General features: G+C 44.6%; 1 protein-coding gene across 1 annotated transcript in view; it reads right to left on the bottom strand.

The window, feature by feature from the left end:
- LOC139373416 (microtubule-actin cross-linking factor 1, isoforms 1/2/3/4/5-like) overlaps positions 1 to 21,757 on the bottom strand; it is a 283,532-nt gene that overhangs the window by 253,807 nt on the left and 7,968 nt on the right. The window contains exon 2 of the mRNA XM_071113888.1: positions 19,249 to 19,504. Within this exon, the coding sequence (XP_070969989.1) occupies positions 19,249 to 19,492 (244 nt within the window). The 5' untranslated portion in view covers positions 19,493 to 19,504. The remainder of the gene's footprint in view (positions 1 to 19,248; positions 19,505 to 21,757) is intronic.

Below are 21,757 nucleotides of genomic sequence, written 5' to 3'. Positions count from 1 at the left end.
GTTCAGTCTCTATGGCTTCCTCTACATGTGGCCAGTCTTTAGGCGTTGTTTCAGGCTTTTACTCTGAAAAATGAGGGCGATACAGCACTTTCAATCAGTGGCCAGTGGAAATTTCCATTCATCAGCCATGCACCTGATTGGGAACGCGCCTTTCTTGTTTCTCCTTTCCTATTGACGAAGCTTTTGCCCGGCTGAAATATTATTGATTATTTCAGACAAATTATTTTAAACATCGTTTGGGATGTTTCTACTAACTTTTATTGTACTTTTTACAAAACTTTTCATCTGGACTTCGGATTACTGAACAAAACGCACAAACAAAAAGGAGGTATTTGGTCATAGAGGGACATTACCGAACAAAACAAACATTTGTCTAACATGGAGACCTGGGAGTGCCACCAGATGAAGATCAAAGGTAAGTGATTCATTTTAATGCCATTTCTGACTTTTGTGACACTCTCCTTGGTTGGAAAATGGCTCTATGGGTTTCTGTGGCTAGGTGCAGACCTAACATAATTGCAAAGTGTGCTTTCTCCGTAAAGCCTTTTCGAAATCTGACACAGCGGTTGCATTAAGGAGAAATGTATCTTTATTCGTATGTTTAACACTTGTATCGTTTATCAATGTTTATGGTGAGTATTTCTGTGATTTGATGTGGCTCTCTGCACTTTCACCGGATGTTTGTTTGAGACAATGCATTTCTGACCATAACGGGCCAATGTAAACTGAGATTTTTGGATACAAATATGAACTTTATCTAACAAAACATACATGTATTGTGTAACATGAAGTCCTATGAGTGATTAATTTTTTCTCCATTTCTGCTTTTTGTGACTCCTCTCTTTGTTTGGAAAATGGCTGTATGGCCATTTGTATGTTTGAGGAATTTTAATTATGGGATTTCTGTTGTTTTGAATTTGGCGCCCTGCAATTTCACTGGCTGTTGTTGAGGGGGGACGCTAGCGTAGAGAGGGTACGCAGCTGGAGGTTGAATGTTTGAAGCGGTACGGGACTATTAAAAGTTTGGGAACCACTGCTCCACAGAACTGGAGGAATTATTATGCCTAAATCGAACATATTGTAGAAACTTTGCCTTAATGTTTCATGCTTTGTGGCATTTTATCTCAAGTATATAATAATAATAATAATAATAACAACATTCCATTATGATGAATGATTTAACTGTTTATTTGCATGCCTTGAGCCCATTTGGGTTTGGGCCTAGGCTAGCTGTGATTTAAATATCTATCAACAAAAGACATGATTATTTCACTTCGGCCCCAAGGCGAGCAGGCAACTTTGTTTGGAAAGCATGCTGCATGTGGGCCGGACTTGCAACAGAAAAACAGAAAAGTTAAGTGGAAGATATTTAAGGCAAACAAAGTCACCTTGAGGACCTCACATCAATATGTCTCGCATATCTTTTATATCATCTGATGCTAAAGTAGAGAAAACAAATTGAATTAGTCTTTTATAAGACCTAGATTAACAAAGAAAGGTCAGGTTTTAGAGATAAACATGTGAGTGATACAAATCTAATATCCAATATAAAATTCCAGAGATGAATTACCAGTTTATAAAAGGGAGGTCGTCTTCAATCTATCAATGTACCATTGCTTTATAACAAATTAAAGGCCCTTGAAGAGAACATTTTTTTTTTACAATGGAAAATGATTCACCGGTATTGTGCTGACAGGGGCTATAAAATAAATTAAAATCGTCAGGACATGGCATGTACGAGTGGTGGCAAGCAGATATTTGCACGCACACAGGCACAGGGCGGCAGGTAGCCTAGCGTTTGGAGCATTGGGCCAGTAACCGAAAGGTTACGAGTTCGAATCCTTGAGCCGACAGGGCAAAATCACATCTGTCAATGTGCCCTTGAGCAAGGCACTTAACCCTTACTACTATGGCTGACCCTGTAAAACACATTTCACTGCACCTAACTGGCGTATGTGACAAAACATTTAAAATGTTAATTGCTCCAGGGTTGCCGTTGATAATGGCAGACCCTGGCCGTGACCCCACTGAGAGGGGTCTCATTCAATTGTTCACGTGTGAAACAGGAAAAATATAAGCAGCCACCAAATTATAAGCATTTGGTAAATCTGACCACAATTCTATCTTCCTGATTCCTGCTTAAGAGCAAAAATGAAAGCAGGAATCACTAGTGACTCTGTCTATTAAAAAAAGTGGTCATATGTAGCAGATGCTAAAATACAGGACTGTTTTGCCATCACAGACTGGAACATGTTCCGGGATTCTTCCGATGGCATTGAGGAAAACACCACATCAGCCACTGGCTTCATCGACTACACCTCAGCGTTCAACACCATAGTACCCTCAAAGCTCATCACTAAGCTAAGGATCCTGGGAATAAACACCTCCCTCTGCAACTGGATCCTGGACTTCCTGATGGGCCACCCCCAGGTGGTAAGGGTAGGTAACAACACATCTGCCACGCTGATCCTCAACACTGTAGCCCCTCAGGGGTGTGTGCTCAGTCCCCTCCTGTACTCCCTGTTCACCAACAACTGCATTGCCAGGCACGACTCCAACACCATCATTAAGTTTGCCGATGGCACAACAGCCTGATCACCGACAACAACGAAACAGCCTACAGGGAGGTGGTCAGAGACCTGGCCGGGTGGTGCCAGAATAACAACCTATCCCTCAACGTAACCAAGACTAAGGAGATGATTGTGGACTACAGGAAAAGGAGGACCGAGCACGCCCCCATTCTCATCAACGAGGCAGGTTGAGAGCTTCAAGTTCCTTGGTGTCCACATCACCAACAAACTAGAATGGTCCAAACACACCAAGACAGTCGTGAAGAGGGCACTACAAAGCCTATTCCCCCTCAGGAAACTAAAAATATTTGGCATGGGTCCTGAGATCCTCAAAAGGTTCTACAGTTGCACCATCGAGAGCATCCTGACTGGTTGCATCACTGCCTGGTACAGCAATTGCTCGGCCTCCGACCGCAAGACACTTGCAGAGGGTAGTGCATACGGCCCAGTACATCACTGGGGCCAAGCTGCCTGCCATCCAGGACCTCTACACCAGGAAGTGTCAGAGAAAGTCCCTAAAATTGTCAAAGACCCCAGCCACCGACTGTTCTCTCTACTGCCGCATGGCAAGCAGTACCGGAGTGCCAAGTCTTGGACAAAAAGTATTCTCAACAGTTTTTACCCCCAAGTCATAGGACTCCTGAACAGGTAATCAAATTGCTACCCAGACTATTTGCATTGTGTGCCACCCCCCAACCCCTCTTTTACACTGCTGCTACTCTCTGTTTATCATTTATGTGTAGTCACTTTAACTATACATTCATGTACATACTACCTCAATTGGCCCGACCAACCAGTGCCCCTGCACATTGGCTAACCGGGCTATCTGCATTGTGTCCCACCACCCCCCCTTTTACGCTACAGCTACTCTCTATTCATCATAAATGCATAGTCACTTTAACCATATCTTTAGCCTCGCTACTGTTGTTTTTATTTCTTTACTCACCTATTGTTCACCGAATACCTTTTATGTACTGTTGGTTAGAGCCTGTAAGTAAGCATTTCACTGTATTCGGCACACATGACAAATAAACTTTGATTTGATTACAAAGACAAACCCAGAGACACACACACACACACAGGCTTAGAAATCACTGCCTGCAGGCTGATCATTTTAGAGTCTCTCAATTATGAGCAAAGCTTGTTAACAAAGCTGGAGCCCACAACAGATTACCACTACCGACCTAGTAAAGACATGGAGAGACCGAGAGCAGGAAGAGAGAGAGGGGAAGAGCAGGACGAGAGAGAGCGAGAGACACCGATAAAGAGATGAGACCTAGACAGAGAATGCCAGACGAGCGAAGGCGAGGAGGGGGAAGGGAGGGCGAGAAAAAAAAGGGAGGATGAGAGGGGAAAGACAAAAAGGCGGCCACTCCAAAGGTAATCAGACATGACGAGGATGAAGAAGAGTGGAGCGAGTGAAAGAAGACCACCAACCGCGTCTCTGAACACCGTCTACGGCCCGAGCATACCAACGGAGAGCAGTTCCCTCATAGCAATGGCATGATGAACGCTTTATTAAGGAGTGAGGGGCGACTACTGAATTCTTCACGTTCTCACTGATATCCTACTACCGTACGCGCGAGGGGTTTTCCGGTGATACTGCACATGTTTTTCTATGACCATGTAAAGTCAATAAAGCTGAAGTCCTTCCATTTCTAAAATGAGTAGTAATAAAAGGTTTTCAATCAAAATCACGAGCCATGTTCCCATTTATAATTAATATTTGCCATATTCTTAGAATTCTCATGTGCCAAAGCATCGCCACAGTCCGTGTCATGGTGATACTTGCACACCTGTAGATGTGAAATAATTGAAAGGTGAAACTTGCAACCAGAAAAGGAAGGCGAAGCAATTCAGGCATTCTTGAAAGTCAGGACAATCCCTGTCCTGTAAAAAAACCATTTTTATAGTTGAACAACAAAAAAATTGATTTTGAATTAAGTGTGGAATGGTGCTTTATAGTTACTCGGTGACGTCACGTGCCCCACGTACCTTCAAAATGATTCAGTATTCATTTATTAGGAAAAACGGGTTTCCATCATTTGTCGCAATAAAGAAAGTTTGACAAAAGAGAAAGTCCACCCGTCGAACAGATAAAAATGTTGATCTTTTGAAAAGGTCTCCTATATCTGCCGTTTCCATCACTCATGTCGCAAGGACTTTTGTGTGTGACAAAAGATGGGTCAATGGAAACCTGCCTATTGAAGACTCATAACATAGCAAGGGAACCTTTCACACAACTTTTGAAACAAGGGGGAGGAAGGTGTGTGTGTGGGGGGGGGGGGGGGGGGGGGGGGCAATTTAACCTCACAACAAAAAGCAGGAAGCTCATACACAACAACCTGATTTGGGCATTTGAGTCAACAGCAGGTGCACAAAACCACTGGAATGTAGTGTAGGATGGGCTATTATCTAAGGTCGACAAGAGGCAAGTTGTTCATAATGTCCACATTCATGGTATAGGCTGCAACACAAGGTAGCCAAAAAGGTTCCTAAAGCTCATTTGGTTGCATGATACACTAAAAGTTGCAGGTTTGAGAACCACATACTGAAAATATGTATTAACTATCAAATAAAAAAGTGGCTTATACACTTTGGATAAAAGCACCGGTTAAAATAAATAACCACATACTGCATCTCTATAAAGGAAAACTACTACATATTATAGTCAGGGAAGTATGCCCATACAAAGATCCCCACATGTGATGCATTCTTCTCTCCATGTTGAGGGCATGATGTCACAATCACCCCTCCGATTAGGCTAGTGGAGTAAATGGAAGGTGCCCCATCAAGCAGAGGAATGCAAGGAGTAGTGGGCCGTTCCACTGCGCCCCAGTCAGGGGGGGGGGGGATCCTGGCTGACTTTTCATAGGGAGATGCTGCTGTGTGGTAAAGTGGATGAATGAGATTAGGGCTGTCTCTGCGGGAGTTCTGTCTGTGGGACGCCCCTTCGGGATCACCACATATTAACCATTGGGACTGATATGAATGGTAAATCTTCCCCACACCGAAAGCCTTCAGACAGACAGACAGACACACACACATCCACACACACACACATACACAGAGTAGAAACATCCACACATAGACAGGCTCAGACTGCAAACACACTGCGAAAAGACTAACAGGCCCCATCACGGAACGGCAAGAACCATCAGTCTGAAACGTGCAATACTGGATAGATACATCATCTCCTATTGGTCCAGCGTTCAAATTAATTTTGCTGGGATTTCCCCCTCATACTCTCAATAGATTATTTCTGTGTGTGTGTTCGTTCACATGCAGTGTGTGCGCGCATGTACGCATATAGGACCTAACAACAGTGTGACCTTTGACCTCACGGTGGCCGTGCTAGATTACTTACTGTCCTGTCATGGCTGGATCAGCTAAGAGTCACGAGCTGGAGGAGTCAAGAGTGAGATTCTTCCTGGGACCAACACCTCCAGTCACAGGCCATTGGCCAGCAGGGTCTCACAACTCTTAGTCACATAGAATGGAGGTGTCCTGGGATAGGCCTACTCAACACGCACAGAGAAAGCACAGTCTGGATGCACTTAGTCCTGTGTGCATCCAAAGTCTAGATGGTGTGACGGGACAGGCGGCAGGAAGTAAACCGTTCCCTCTTTTAACCACGGTCTCCTCCTCCAATCCCCCTCTCCTTGGACTACAGTCTAGGGATAGCTAGCAGTCGACTCCTCCAGGATGGAGACGGATGGATAGCATGTCAGGAGGGGTGTGGAGGAGGTGTAGAGTTGCCACGCAAACCGCCTTCCTCCCGACCAGAAAGAGGGGGAGGGGGTAGAGGAAGAGAGATGATGAAAGAGAGAAATGGAGAGACTGGAGGGTTTTTTTGAGAGACGTAGCCTCGTCATAGCTGCTTTGCAGCACCTCATCTGGCTCCTATCCAAGTCACAGAGGGACAGAGGGGCAGAGGGACAGAGGGACAGAGGGACAGAGGGACAGAGGGACAGAGGGACAGAGGGACAGAGGGACAGAGGGACAGAGGGACAGGGGGAATGAAAGGGAGGAATATAGGGAGAAACTGGGAGCCCTTTGTGAGAGCAGTTCTCTCTTAGCTGCTTTGCAGCCCCTGCACATCTGCAGTGAAAAGAAATAGGAGAGAGAACATAAGGTAATCCCCGTATTAAGACCTGCAAAGTATATTATCATTCCTCTATAGCTTACCTCATCTTTATTCCCCTGAACACCTACGCTAATGCTGCGTCTTGTCACAAACAGACAAACCAGACAGACAAACCAGACAGATGATGTAAGTAGAGCTCTGGGGTCGGGGAGGGGAACACCAGTACTGTGTGGTGTGTTGCTAGGGACAGACATGCAGAGTGGCTCTCCTGTGCATCCATCTGAAATCAATGCTCTCCAGGCCACAGTCCCCCACATAGTGCTTTTAGCATAGGACTCCATGATTAATTCATAAACAGGTCTCTCTCTCCCTCCCCCTCTCTCCCACCCAGTCTCCCTTCATCTTGACATCTCTACCCCCTCCATTTGATACATACACATCCCCCTCCACTCACATCACAAACACATGTGCTGGCATAGAGGAGTGCTGCTGCAGTGTGTGTGTGTGTGTGTGTGTGTGACAGGAGCAGTCCAGAGGTCACATTAGAGCCCCTCTCTCTGCTTCTCTGGCCTGCTGGAGCCTCATTATCCATTCTACTCAACACACCGCTCCAAGGGCCCCGCAGAGAGTGGACACACACACCCTATTGGAGTATACATGTGCAGGAGCCTATGAAGTGCCTAGATGTGTATGGTTGACCCCCTCTTGCCTAAAAATATACCACACACAGCAGCGGGTTCATTCCAGCCAACCTTGAAAGATTGTATTTCCAACATAAAGAAAAGAAAACAAACTGACCGAGACATTTCAATAATGACTCCAGGAGACACCACAGCCTCCAGCCAGCACATTGCATTAACATTCAGACAACATTTGGACTCAGCTGTGGGGAAGCCACAGTCAGCCATCTCTGTTTAAAATCAGGCCCCGTTTACAGACACACAGTCTTACAGTTATGAATGCGGGCCCTGTGCTGTGTTAGAGGAGGGAGGGTCAGCACTGTTCATTAAACACACACACACAGTTTCCAAAAATCAGCTGGAGATCAGTTATGCAATGAGCCCTGAGGAGGAAGAGTCTAGAGAGAGATTTTCTGAGAACAGGGAGTTCATTCCACTGAGAGACAGAGACTGATGGCAAAATAACTGGTATGTGAGGACGACTTAGTGTAAGAGAGGAGAGCGAGTGCAAGAAAATGGCTGTGGGGCAGTGTCCACGCTAGCCGGGGGGGGGGGATACAGCAGGAATCCAGCTGTAACGATCCAACCCCTCTATCCAAATCATTCATTCGTCTGCCTCAGTTCCACTTCTCCCTCTCCTCTTGTTCTCGTTCCTGGGCATATTCAGTCAGTCCCAATACCAGGGGAGGTAACAGTTTCAATAACCAAAACCCATGACGGAACCATTTGGAACATTCCGCACTCCAGTCGGTTACAAATCGAATGTTAAGTTACAGCCTCTTTTCCCCCCCAGACTGTTCCCCCCAATTCACCCCTAATTCAAGTCCAGCCAGCTGAACTGACGGCGGCATCCGTTTTCACAGGACACCATAATATTCAAAGCACCGCGTAGATAAGAGTTTAATGAAGCAGTGGAAAGACACAGGGTACTGTACATGTCTCTGCGTGTGGCGGATCAGAGAGACAGGACAGAACAGGCCTCTCACTTCCTTGTATGCCATAAAGGTTATAATTCAGTTGGGGACACCAGCTTCAGCACAGCTCCAGAGGGGAAACACAAAACATTTCCTGATACTCTTCTGTCAGTTCCATCTCGCTGACGCCGTCAGAATGTGCACAGTATGTGTGAGCGTGGGACTGTGCAAGTTCAAATCTGTGTGAAGCACATGTGGGGGTGTGTGCGCGAGTGTCGCATTCTGTGAAGTGTGAGAGTCCAAAAGTGTAAATGTACTGTGTGTGTGTGTGTGTGTGTGTGTGTGTAACAATATGAGGACTGTGGGGTGAAAAGGCTACAGGGAGGGATCCCTTACTGTCCATCCCTCACTCCATGTCTGCTTCAAGGGTAACAACAACCAACAGAGTCTAGCTAGTAGTGATGTGGATGGGGTAATACGTTTGGAAAATCAAATCGCAATATCGAAACGCAATACATAATGTGTCGGCACCTAGGTATGGTGATATCGTAGCGTGTGGTCCCTGGTCATTCCCAGGCTACTAGCAGCTGTGGTAACTAAATGCAAAGTCATAGCACCGAGCTGCCGTGAGTTGGCAAATTCATAGGCGGCAACAACAGGCCTGGATGGACGGAAAGCCCTCAGGTCTGGGAGGTTGTGAACCTGTCTTGTTGAACTGCACATACAGACAGTCTGGTATTTTCCATTTAGGCTAAGGAATACAGGGGGGGGGTCCTGTCTGTTAGTTTTAGCTAGCCCCTGAAACTGGTGTCAGTCTTGGGCCACCTGGTCTCAGTGGTGTATGCCTGTCCAGTGTCCACTCATGCTTAAGCCACACGTGTGGGTGTCCATTTTCATGTTTCACGTCCCTGTGCTTTTTCCTTGTGCTCAGCCAGCCACTTACTGGATATCCTGTCAATTGTTATTGAGAACCCGTCGACTCCCTGAAGAACGACACACAGTGAAACACACACCACTGAATGATTTAAAAATGGTACCATATAGCCTCATCCAATTACAGTCGAGCGATGCCGTCAGCACCCGACTGAGTTCACATTTCCCACTCCTTTCTTCATGCAACTGCCACAAGTGACATGCAGTTGAAAAGCCCATCACACACGGTGTGAAAGGGGACATAGGGTCAAGTTCATTGACCCCCCCCCAGTAGGGACAGTAAACACAAAGCTATATGACCTCTATACAGTGCGTGTGTTCTATTGTGTACGCTACCTTTGGTATAGAAAGTCAAGCATCTAATGGTTCTGGGTAGACTGAGGGCCTTGGTCCCCAAGGATTATTCTACTACAGGTTACTTCAGGGCCCTTGCCCCACACCAATGACTATTTTTAGGGGAAACCGTGTCCTTATTGGAAGTAATGACAAGGAAGTTTAGCTATCAGTGTGACTCAACTGTTACATGCTTGGTTGCAATGTAGGCTAAAAACAAGTTCAAAATTGTAGCCACAGTTCAGTGTACTGGCTGTGAGGTGTTGACTATGTGTCAAAAATATATATATTGCCGTGTCAGTTAAATAATTAACTTACATTTATCAACATAAAACAACATGTCGTGTGTGGCATTGGCAACTACTCTAATCGCTATCGGCAAATGGAGTTATACTTGTGGGCAATTAATTTCTGCAGTCTTTTAGCTTGCTCACAGAAACGCATCCACTCTGAATTAACATGTCCGTCTGTCAGTCTGTCTGTCTGTGTTCATGCCGGCGCGGTAATGGTTGTTGCCAAGCCCCACTGATTATAACAATGTTACCAAATACTCATTTATTAACGCAATGCCAAAACCTAATGGCTGAACGACACACTGATATATTACATGCATTCTTTACATAAAACTACTAATTACTTGTGCTCTCCCTATCACACACACACTACTCTGACCCCCAACAGAGTCGCATTTCATTACAATAATCAATCATTTAAAAAGGACCAGCCTTTCATCTGGGCCCAGGCCTCACAGATGTCGCCAACGTCAATTGCTATCAACCCCTCCTCCCCTCCCTGCATCCATCACGGTCAATTTCAGTAGAGGCATTAATTTTTAAAGCGGCCCTGTCATAGGGATTATGAAACAGCAAGTCTCGATGCTGGTGGTAAACATGGTGGAGCAGGTCCAAAAACTGGGTTGGTTTCAGGCTATGTAGCATTTTAGTTATTAAAACTAATAACCTTGTTTTAAATGTGTGCAACCAAGGGGGAGAAACTGTGGAACTAACTATTATGCACTATTTTCGCGTCCTGGGAACAATCTCAATGCACAATAGTGCATGTCATGTGGGTACATTCCTTGACGTTAGCAGGTTTATGAAGTCCCATGCCAGCGATCTTTGGCGTCTGGATGCCACAATATAACAACAAGATCAGACTTGAAACGCACGCAGCTGGTTTGACTCAAAGAAACAGAAAGTTGCGCTGCGAGTGTAGCCTATTCATCAAAAACGTAAACAATGAAACAATCCAGATAATGACATAGTCCCGCCGTAGATCAACTCAGGCCAGGGCCCAACTAATTTATTCTTGTTCCTTACCTTTGTATCTCTCCAGAACATCTTCGTACGCCTGGGCGAATTCCTTTTCCTGGGAATGGTTGGTCGGCAGTAAACCCGGGATGAAGCCGGCCATGGTGCCTCTGTTACCGGTGGCCATCAGCCGAATGGCCCACTACCGCAGTAATCCAGGACGGTGGATCCGGGTCCTCTCCTCGCCAACGCAGCTGTCAAATCCGTTTAGCTTTGAAAGCCACGGTGGATGTGCTGCTCTTTTCCGGTGTTTGCTTATAAATGTAGCAATTCGCGAGGCCAATTAATTGGTTGGTTGAAACAAACGTGAAGCGGCTCACTTGACAAGTCCAGTCATCCCTAGTTTGCATGCAATATGTGAAGAAGAAAAAATATAGGCTACAGAAAGCTCCAACCTTGGTTTTATCCTATATAAAAAATAAATGTCTGTCTATGTGAACTATGCCTACTGATATTTAATTTATCGACCCATTATTGTCCAATGTGTCCGCCAAACCACAACAGCAGGAGCATCGTTCGCCGTCTTCTTTTGAACTCAACCCCTTCAGCTACCTTCCTACCCGGCGAATATTTTTTTTATGTGCGTGCGTGAGCGCGCCCCTGAAGCGTGTCTGCGTAATGGCAAGTCGGGATCGTAGTGGGCTGGCTCCTTCCGAAATCAGAAGAGAGGCTCCACTGAAATTGTATCTGGACGCCGGTTCGTATATCCCCTTTTTTGTCGATGTCTTTATTCAATGAAACCGCTTTAGCGTCTCTGAATGCTTCTTCCCAGCACAATGGCCGCTTCTATAAAGTCACGGCTTGTATGCTGCGACTCTCCGCCTGCCTCTCTTCCTCCCTCTCAGGTTTCTATATTCTCCCTGGAGTGGCTGTCATCCATCCCTCTCTACCGGCCATGCCAGAAACCTACACCAGAGGAAATGTATCGCTATAGGTCAATAGATGGCTGCGGTGGCAGACATGTGCGTAAAGTAGTGTTGGAGCGCCCCTCGGTGGTATCCGGACCGGTGTAATGGCACTTCCTTTTACTCAAAAAGATGGCGTGTCCAGTAATCAGCTTTGAGGATAGTTGCTTTTGTCTTGGGCTGAACCCACCATCTAACGGCAATGTAATGTAATGCCATGCCAGTTGAGCCCTTTAAAGGTCCACTGTTCCAACCACAATCCACACCCATCACAACAGTTTAAATGAATGTGCTGTATTTCCTCAATCTCTCACTTCTTGCATGGAGACTAAAATCAAGATCGTCATTTAGGTCACTCCTTTCCAGAAAAATAAGGGCACACAATGAGGGGGCTGGCTGCACAGCTACCACCGCACATTATGTGTCAGGGTGCCACACCAGGACATACAGGTGAAGCCAATTATTCAATGAACACACAAAAACATCAATAGACATCAATGGGCTGGATCCATTGTCCTCATATATAATGTCAGGTGATCAAGATCCATAACATCCCATAGACCTAATCCTATAAGTGGCTCGTCTATAGCCCAGTATAATCAGTGAATGGCATGTTCACAGTAGCCTTTTCCATCGACAAGAGGTAAGGGGATCAAGACAGGTGAGACCGACGTGTGCTTGTGTCCGCCGTCCATAAGATGGGAGTCTGTGTGTAGTAGGCCTATGGGCGAGGCACGAGTCTGTGTGTACGAGGATCTACTGACAAATGCGTCAGTAGAGGGATACCCGCCATAGCTTTCTCCAAGCCCAGCCTTACCCTGACCAATACCATACTGTCATAGTGCTTCCTAGCCTGACCTGACATCAACCGGACATCATCTCTCCGTAGCCAGGAGCTGTTATGCATCATCAGCATTTCCTCAGTACTGTGGATAATGCAGACATGACTAGTGGAAAATCAACGTTTATAATCCATCCGCAACGGATTCGTTCAGTCTGAATATTATGGAATACAAGAACATTACTAAATAAATAGGGATAAGAAAGACTTATTTTGGTCCCCAAAATGTAGGAAGTGAGGCAAAGAGGGAGAAAGAAATGGAGAGAAATAAAGTGATGCTAACTTCCCCATGAAATTATTCAGAGCAACTCCATGGAGATATTTTCTTTCTCTCATTCTTTTTACTCAGACATATGTCTTGTCAGTTTCTCTCTGTCACCCCCCCCCCCACCCACACTTCTCTCTTTCCAAACACACTCACACATCCAATGATCCACAGTCATGAAGGCTTTGTATGAATACAAACCCACACAGTGTAGACCTTCAGCCGTCAGACCTGGCAAGCACACAGACACCACACACTGAGTTGAGTCGCACTGACTGAGTCTAGAGTTTGGCAAATTAATGCAAAGCAGGACAGCCAGATGTTGTCGTTGACCGTCCATTGGCTACCGCAGCAGTGCACACATACACAGACAGTCACACACACACATACTGTAAACCCACACACATACTGTAAACTCACAAACACACACACATACTGTAAACACACACAGTCACACACTGTAAACACACACACACGGATCACCACCAAAACAGACATATGATACAGTAATATATATGTAAAGAGTAGAGGAAGAGGTAATAGTGATGGGAATGACCTCAAGGAGGGTGACGTGACTCGGATGACCTTCAGTTTACGGGACATCGGTAGATCCACTGACTGCTTGGCCACTGTTATCATTTTAAGGCTGCAGTTGTATAGTGTTTCCTCTTCTTGTATGTCGGCTATTCATTGATAGCTCCTGTACTTTAGCATACAGACACCGAGCATAATCCTTCCAGATGAACATGGGTTCACCCCAAACGGTTTGACATACATTACTGTCTAATAAGATTCCCTCCGTGACCAGAACTATCTTTACCATCATCAGATAATAAGAATAGCTGATATAGTCGAGACATAGGATATCCCACCAGTCACACAGTGCCTTCAGAAAGTATTCACACCCCTTGACTTTTTCCACATTTAGTTGTGTAACTGCATGAATTTAAAATGTTTTAAATTGAGATTTTGTGTCACTGATCTATACACAATACCCCATAATGTCGAGGTGGAATTATGTTTTTAGGATAAAAAAATAAACGGAATAGAGCTAAGTGCAGGCAAAATCCTAGAGGAAAACTCCCAGAGACTGGGAGACAAATTCACCTTTCAGTAGGGTAATTACCTACTGAAGGCCAAATACACACAATACCCCATAATGTCAAAGTGGAATTATGTTTTTAGAAATGTTTACAAATTAATAAAAAATGAAAAGCTGAAATGTCTTGAGTCAATAAGTATTCAACCCTTTTGTTATGACAAGCCTAAATAAGTTCAGGAGTATACATGTGTTTAACAAGTCACATAATAAGTTGCATGCACTCTGTGTGCAATAAAAGTGTTTAACATGATTTTTAAATGACTACCGCATCTCTGTATTCCACACATACAATTATCTGTAAGGTCCCTCAGTCGAGCAGTGAATTTCAAGCACAGATTCAAGCACAAAAACCAGGGAGGTTTTCCACTGGTTTGCAAAGAAGGGCACCTATTGGTAGATGGGTAAAAAAAAATAAAAGAAGCAGACATTGAATATCTCTTTGAGCATGGTGAAGTTATTAATTACACTTTGGATGGTGTATCAATACACCCAGTCACTGCAAAGATACAGGAGCCCTTCCTAACTCAGAGAGAAAGCAAACCGCTCAGGGATATCACCATGAGGCCAATGGTGACTTTAAAGCAGTTATAGAGTTTAATAGCTCACTTGGTAGAGCATGGCGCTTGCAACGCCAGGGTTGTGGGTTTGATTCCCACGGGGGACCAGTACGGAGAAAAAAAAAAGTATGAAATACATGCACTCACTACTGTAAGTTGCTCTGGATAAGAGTGTCTGCTAAATGACGTACATGTAAATATGAGAAAACTGAGGTTGGATCAACAACATTGTAGCTACTCTACAATACTAACATAAAGTACAGAGTGAAAAGAAGGAAGCCTGTACAGAATAAAAAATATTCCAAAACATGCATCCTACTTGCAATTAATGCACTGAACTAATACTGCAAAGAAATAACCTTTTAATCCGGAATACAAAGCGTTATGTTTGGGGCAAATCCAACACAACACATCACTGAGTACCACTCTTCATATTTTCAAGTATGTTGGTGGCTGCATCATGTTATGGGTATGCTTGTCATCTGCAAGGACTAAGGAGTTTTTTAGGATAAAAATATACAGAAAGAGCTTAGTGCAGGCAAAATCCTAGAGGAAAACTTGGTTCAGTCTGCTTTCCAACAGACACTGGGAGACAAATTCACCTTTCAGTAGGGTAATTACCTAAAACTCAAGGCCAAATATACACTGGAGTTGCTAAACAAGATGACATTGAAAGTTCCTGAGTGGCCGGCCTAGTTATATTTTGGACTTAAATCGACTTGAAAATCTATGGCAAGATTTGGCTGTCTAGCAATGATCAACAACCAACTTGACAGAGCTTGAATAATTTTTTAAATAATAATGGGAAAATATTGTAGAATCCAGGTGTGCAAAGCTCTCAGAGACTTAACCAGAAAAACTCACAGCTGTAATTGCTGCCAAAGGTGATTCTAACATGTAGTGACTCTTGCTTATCTAATAAAGATATGTTTTATTTTCTATAAATTCTTAATAATAACTTTAAAAATCTTCCATTTTGACATGAGTATTTTGTGTAGATCATTGATTAAAAAAAAGACCATTAAAACCATTTTAATCCCACTTTGTAACACAACAAAATGTGGAAAAAGTCAAGGGGTGTGAATACTTTCTGAAGGCACTGTACCTCAAGGCAGTTTCCCAAACTCGGTCCTGGGGCCCCCACTGAGTGCATCCTGAGTGGACCGAGTTTGGGAAACCCAGCCTAAAGGCAAATCTGCCAGGATCTTTAGACAGGGACCAAATCATTATTTTCCCGTTATATCCCCATCTAGTGGTCATTGGTGCCAACTACAACTTTCTATCTGACCCTGCACGATAAAAGAAGCACTGATGAAACATGATGAAATGCGCTAGTCATCTTTGTTTTAGCACGCGGAGTCCAGCTGCAGACACACACTATGAGGCATGTTGCCTCTCTACAGCAACCCAGTTTCAACATTTTAGCCGATTGCATTTTTCTACGCACTGATTTAGCCCGCTAAGTGGCTAATTTGTCGCTCATGTTGCAAAGCACCTTTTATGGCAGAAGATTGAATCAGGTCTATTGTGAATACATATAGCCCCTTGGCTTGGGTTCTCAGAGTGTTCTGAGGTTGTGTGTATAGGGCCTCTGTTGACGTGTGTTTTAACTAGCCGACATAATTAACTTATTATGCATTCCAGTTCCCTTTTCCCATTCCAAATGGCTCAGATCCACCCTCCCTCTCTTTCTCTATGTTTCCCCTCCACATATACTCTCTCTCCTTTTTACATGTCATCATTACTCTTCCTCCCATCCTCCCCGTTTGAGCCTTGTCTGCCCTCCTTCCATCTTCCTCTCTGTCCATTCTCTCTCTTTTTTCTTTTAAATGTGGATTCCTCTTTGGGTTCGGTACATCCCTCACTCGACCTTCTTCCATGTCCAACTTCAATTCAAATTCAAATGCTCGCTCTCTCTGTTTCACTATTTATTTTGGCCCCTTTTTCTCACTTTTCCAGTGTCTTTCCTGCTCCCTTCATAGCCATGGAAACCGGGAGACCGGGAGAGTGTGCATGCAGGTCGCCTTGGCAACAGGGGAACGGGGACGAGCCAGGCTAGGAGCTGTCCTTTGCGCTGCCTGGTGAAAATTGTTTGAGCAAGAGCTCAGGCAGGCAGTCGCCTAGACACCTCAGTTCCAAGCAGGCATCTTATGTCTGGGGCCCGAGTACATACTTGTATGTACATACATTTCCCCCAACGCATTCACTCTGCCTCCAACCGACATTCGCACACACTCATTACACATGCACGTTTACACATAGGCTATACAAATCAGCAAATATCCAAATCCCTCAAGTCAAGACAGTTACTTGAAAATAATTTGATAAATAATGCACAATAGCAGGACATTTTTGAACTGTTTTTGAACTGTTTTGAAAAGAACGTTCCAATTCATGAGACAAATGTAGCCTTTGTTCCATGTAACATGCAGATGCTCCTCAGCTTAATTTGGTCAAATGAATTACATTTCATCTAAATATATTATATTATAAAATGACCAGACATGCTAATATAAACAGTCACACTTGCTTTTATACTACTTAATATTGATTCTCACTTCATCCTCATCCTTCATCCTCAATTGCATCCAAAATGAAAACCAATATGAAATATTGAATAAAAACGACACCACACAACACCTTTTGTTGCCAATAGCGTGTTCCACTGTCAACACTGATACAAAAAAATCTCTCTCAAATTACAACAGTAAGACAGACACAGCCTTTCCCCTGCCCACTCACACACACACACACACACTCTCGTACGCACGCAAGCACACACACACACAACCCAAACCCTGGAAGGCTGGCACCACAACACATCAGGACAGCTGTGAATTCCAGCTCTTCAAAAGAGGAGACGGTCAAATGACGGTCAAATGACCAGTACGGTCAAAACCTCAAAAACACGGGTTCAACAGAGAAAAAAGGGTTAAAAAAAGAAGACTCGTGTCACAACCGCTTCAAGTAAACAGGCAACCAAAAAAAGACCTGTTTGTAGTTTTAGCATGACAATTTAGTTTCTCTCACACTCCTTTCTCTTGACCTCTGACCAGGAATTGGTGGAGTGCCTCCTCTCTCCCCCACACGGGTTAGTATATACAGTTGAATTCTGATAAGTTCACATAAGTGCAAACTGTTTAAGTATTAAACCTGTTTTTAAAACTTAACATGGCAAAGTGGGTGGGGTTATATCCTTCCTGTTTGGCCCTGTCCGGAGGTATCATCGGATGGGGCCACAGTGTCTCCTGACCCCTCCTTTCTCAGCCTCCAATATTTATGCTGCAGTAGTTTATGTGTCGGGGGGCTAGGGTCAGTTTGTTATATCTGGAGTACTTCTCCTGTCCTATTCTGTGTCCTGTGTGAATTTAAGTATGCTCTCTCTAATTCTCTCTTTCTCTCTTTCTTTCTCTCTCTCAGAGGACCTGAGCCCTAGGACCATGCCTCAGGACTACCTGGCATGATGACTCCTTGCTGTCCCCAGTCCACCTGGCCGTGCTGCTGCTCCAGTTTCAACTGTTCTGCCTGTGATTATTATTATTTGACCATGCTGGTCATTTATTAACATTTGAACATCTTGGCCATGTTCTGTTTATAATCTCCACCCGGCACAGCCAGGAGAGGACTGGCCACCCCTCATAGCCTGGTTCCTCTCTAGGTTTCTTCCTAGGTTTTGGCCTTTCTAGGGAGTTTTTCCTAGCCACCGTGCTTCTACACCTGCATTGCTTGCTGTTTGGGGTTTTAGGCTGGGTTTCTGTACAGCACTTTGAGATATCAGCTGATGTACGAAGGGCTTTATAAATACATTTGATTTGATTTGATTTGAAACCCTTTAAAATGTTTTGTTTGAATGGATTGCAGTTCACCAGTCCCAATTTAAATGTATTATTTTCGATGACTCAGTCTGGATATCTGCACGATTCACAACAGTTATCAGGAGCTTCTGTTACACACCACATCAATCCATTTCTTTGTATACATCTCTATTTAGTGCACAACAACCCCACTGAGCACACACTGGTTGAATGAACGTTGTTTCCATGTAATTTCAATGAAATGGCATTGAACCAATGTGGAATAGACGTTGAATTTAAGTCGCTGATGGGTGGGACGCTGATTGTGTTTGTAAAGAGTAATGAAAGTAACAGAAATAGCAGGCGAAGAGCGGCTTGCATGCCTGAGGAAAGAAAAGCGGGATACATAACCATTCCTTTTCCACTATATCTTGAGTCGCTCCTTCCGTCACAAACACTTATCTCCCTTATAAAACCCAAGCTGGAACAATGGCAGGTTCACCGATGAAACATTTTTTGAAATCCTCAAGCCATAAACCTGACAGATTATTTTCTCTGATGTATTTGTAGCAGTATCACAACACTTCAGTAAAAGTACAGTACACTCTGTTTAAAAATATATATGCCTCGTTGCTGCCAATTGGAGTGTTGCTATGATATGTTTTTTTTGCACTCCCAACCCACATCCACATTCATAAGGGTATAGAGGGGTGGAGAGATGTAGCCTCATCCTCGCCACTCCCTCCCATACAGCACAATCATTACAAAGACAGCTCTACATTAGACTTAACAATATTCCAATGTGTAATAAAATGCTTGACGTTGTAAGGAAAATATTGCCACACATTTGCCTTCTGTCTTCCCCGAATGAAGGGGGACCATTATCAGTTCCCATCTCTGCAGGTATACCCTCTACAGGTGAGTTTTGTAGAAGTACATACTTCCCAAATGTCTTACCTGCAACACGCACCACCGCCCTCTCGGCCGGGTCCAGCACAGAGTTGTGGGTTTTCCTCTTTCTCCTTTCTCCTCTTTCGTGTCTGGACGGTCGGTTCCAGGGTAGGGTGTCCCCAGAGGGGCCTTGGAGTCCGGACGGGCAGGGGGACAGGGAGCCCCCCGAGCGCTCGCTACGCAAAGACCGCTCGCTCCTCTCGCTAACGTAGGAGCGCTCGCTCAGTGTCTCCTCGTCCGAGGACTCCATCACGCCGGAGGGCTGGAAGAAAAGAGGGAATGGAGTAAAAGAGGAGGAGAAGAGATGGGGAAGAGTGTGGGGGAGGTGGTAGAAATAATGGCAGGGCAAAGGGGGGGGGGGGGAGGACAGAGAAAAGAAAGGAAGTATGAGAGATAGGCAATGCTGTGTAATTCATCATCCACAGTGTAATCTGGCATAGCTCACAAATAATGCAAGGCTTCTTGTAATTAGTTTAAGTCACCTTGGTTACAACACGATGTGGTAAACTAATGGTGACGACAATAGGGAGGAGGATGGAGGAAGAATTAGGTTAACAGAACTGCCAGGTCTCAATGATGCTCAATGAGTTGGACGAGTTCAAAGTAATATGACAGCAGAAAACCATTACTCAACTTCCAAGATGAAGATGATTGACATAAAGGCAAAGAGGATGGCTAGACATCACAGCATCACTGGGGCGGTTGTGAAACCACACCACACTTCAATCAATAGTCAATGGAGAAGGACAGGAAAAGGACGAAATCAGGACAATTGAGCATCTTTCAAGCAACTTTGGCAACAAACAAGAGCAGTATGACTTCCATTACTCTACATTCATAATAGATGATTGACAGGTGCATCTTGGGGTCATGATGAAGATGGTTCAACTGCTGAGTCACTGAAGTAATGATGTGGAAAGACCAAGGGACAGGTTGATCGAATACCCTCGCTCCAGATTATATTAATACAGTCTGGGTCCTGGTCGATACTGGATTCTCTACTCGAGTCATGCAGAGAGAGGAGCTGAGGAGCATTGAGTTCTTCTGTGATCAGCTGCATGTGGATGGGACCCACGGGAGCATGGACTCGGGCTCTGTCCATCATATTGGGGATCAATACCACTGACCTCAGCACAGTGGTGTCTGGGGACTTTGAATGGGTTTTACTGTCTAAAGGCTGACCCAGTCATGCTAAATGACTGACACGATTTGATTCTGGTTTTATTCAGCTATTTTTCAGACCAGACCTTTGCAGTTTTACGTCTCATGAGGGTCCTAGTTGACCACAAAATCACCACGGTTTTCCATTTTTATCTAAATAAGGAAGAGTATTTTTTTTGAAAGAGTTTTGGCTTTCTATCCATAATTTTATACAAACTCCCTTACTACTGTAGCAGTGGTTAGGTAGTGGAAATATTTCATTGATATGTGAGTCGTAAGGCAAACAAGCTAACTACTATTTCCATCTGTGGTAACTGTGGCAAATTTCCTTGTACTAGTCTAGCCCTGGGCAGAATGCCTGCCCCACTTCCCCCAGCATGTCCCTTCCCAGCATCCTCAGCGTGCCATTGGATCACTCAGTTTCCCTGCCGCTGCCTGACAGAGTGTTGGTTCTGAGGCGACCGGAGCCGGTGGTGTATAAATAGAGACAGAATGGGGGATTCAAAGCCACGCTGTGTCATTATGCCTTCATGTGGCATCGCGTGAAAGGAAGACAGCTTTTGAAAGAAAAAGCTGAAAAGTCTGAAAAAAATCTTAATTATTCAATAATTACCTCTCCAAAACAGCCCCCTCCTTTCTCTCCCTCTCTGTCACAGTCCTCTTCCCTCTCTCTCGATCTTTCAGTCTTCTTCCCTCTTTCTCCTCCCTTTCTGTCTCAGTTCTCTTTCCTCTCCCCCTCTCTCTGTCTCAGTCTCAGTCCTCTTCCCTCTCTCTCCCACTCTCCCCCCGACAACAGCTGTTGGAGTTGCACCATGAAGGACGCAGAACAGTTGACTGGGTTGATTTATAAGATGTAACGAGGCTTCCGGGTTTGCATGGCCATGGATACTGGGTGTTCCCATCCACAGCTGAGACAGAGTGATTCCAAAACAGCATTCCTTCATAGTCTATGGACCGACTTACCGATGAACAGCTGTTGAAGCCTCATTGATAGTTGAACAGATAGTAGGGTTACCTAGGCATAAAGGCATATAATCCACATGGTTTTGTGTACATGCATGAATGATCTTGGAGACAGTTGAGCGATCCTCATAGACATAGGCCTCCAGCTATGAGTAACACTGACTAGACTCTCAACCCCGACTCACTGGCGATCCAGATATGCTCCAATACAGAAAGCCACTGTCATAAGTCACTGCCATTGAGGTGCTGCTGGAGTTGACTGTCTGAGGGAAATGAACATGGGAGTGAGAGAGAGGGAGAAAGGAGAGAGGGCGTTTGTGTACTCAATATGCAGGTTAGCATTTTTTTTCTTGTTCTGGAGGCAGCGCTGCAAAGTGGTCACTAGCTAGCA

The sequence above is a fragment of the Oncorhynchus clarkii genome, chromosome 18 (assembly GCF_045791955.1).
Source record: "Oncorhynchus clarkii lewisi isolate Uvic-CL-2024 chromosome 18, UVic_Ocla_1.0, whole genome shotgun sequence".
Taxonomy (NCBI): domain Eukaryota; kingdom Metazoa; phylum Chordata; class Actinopteri; order Salmoniformes; family Salmonidae; genus Oncorhynchus; species Oncorhynchus clarkii.
This window is presented reverse-complemented; position numbering and strand designations above follow the sequence as displayed.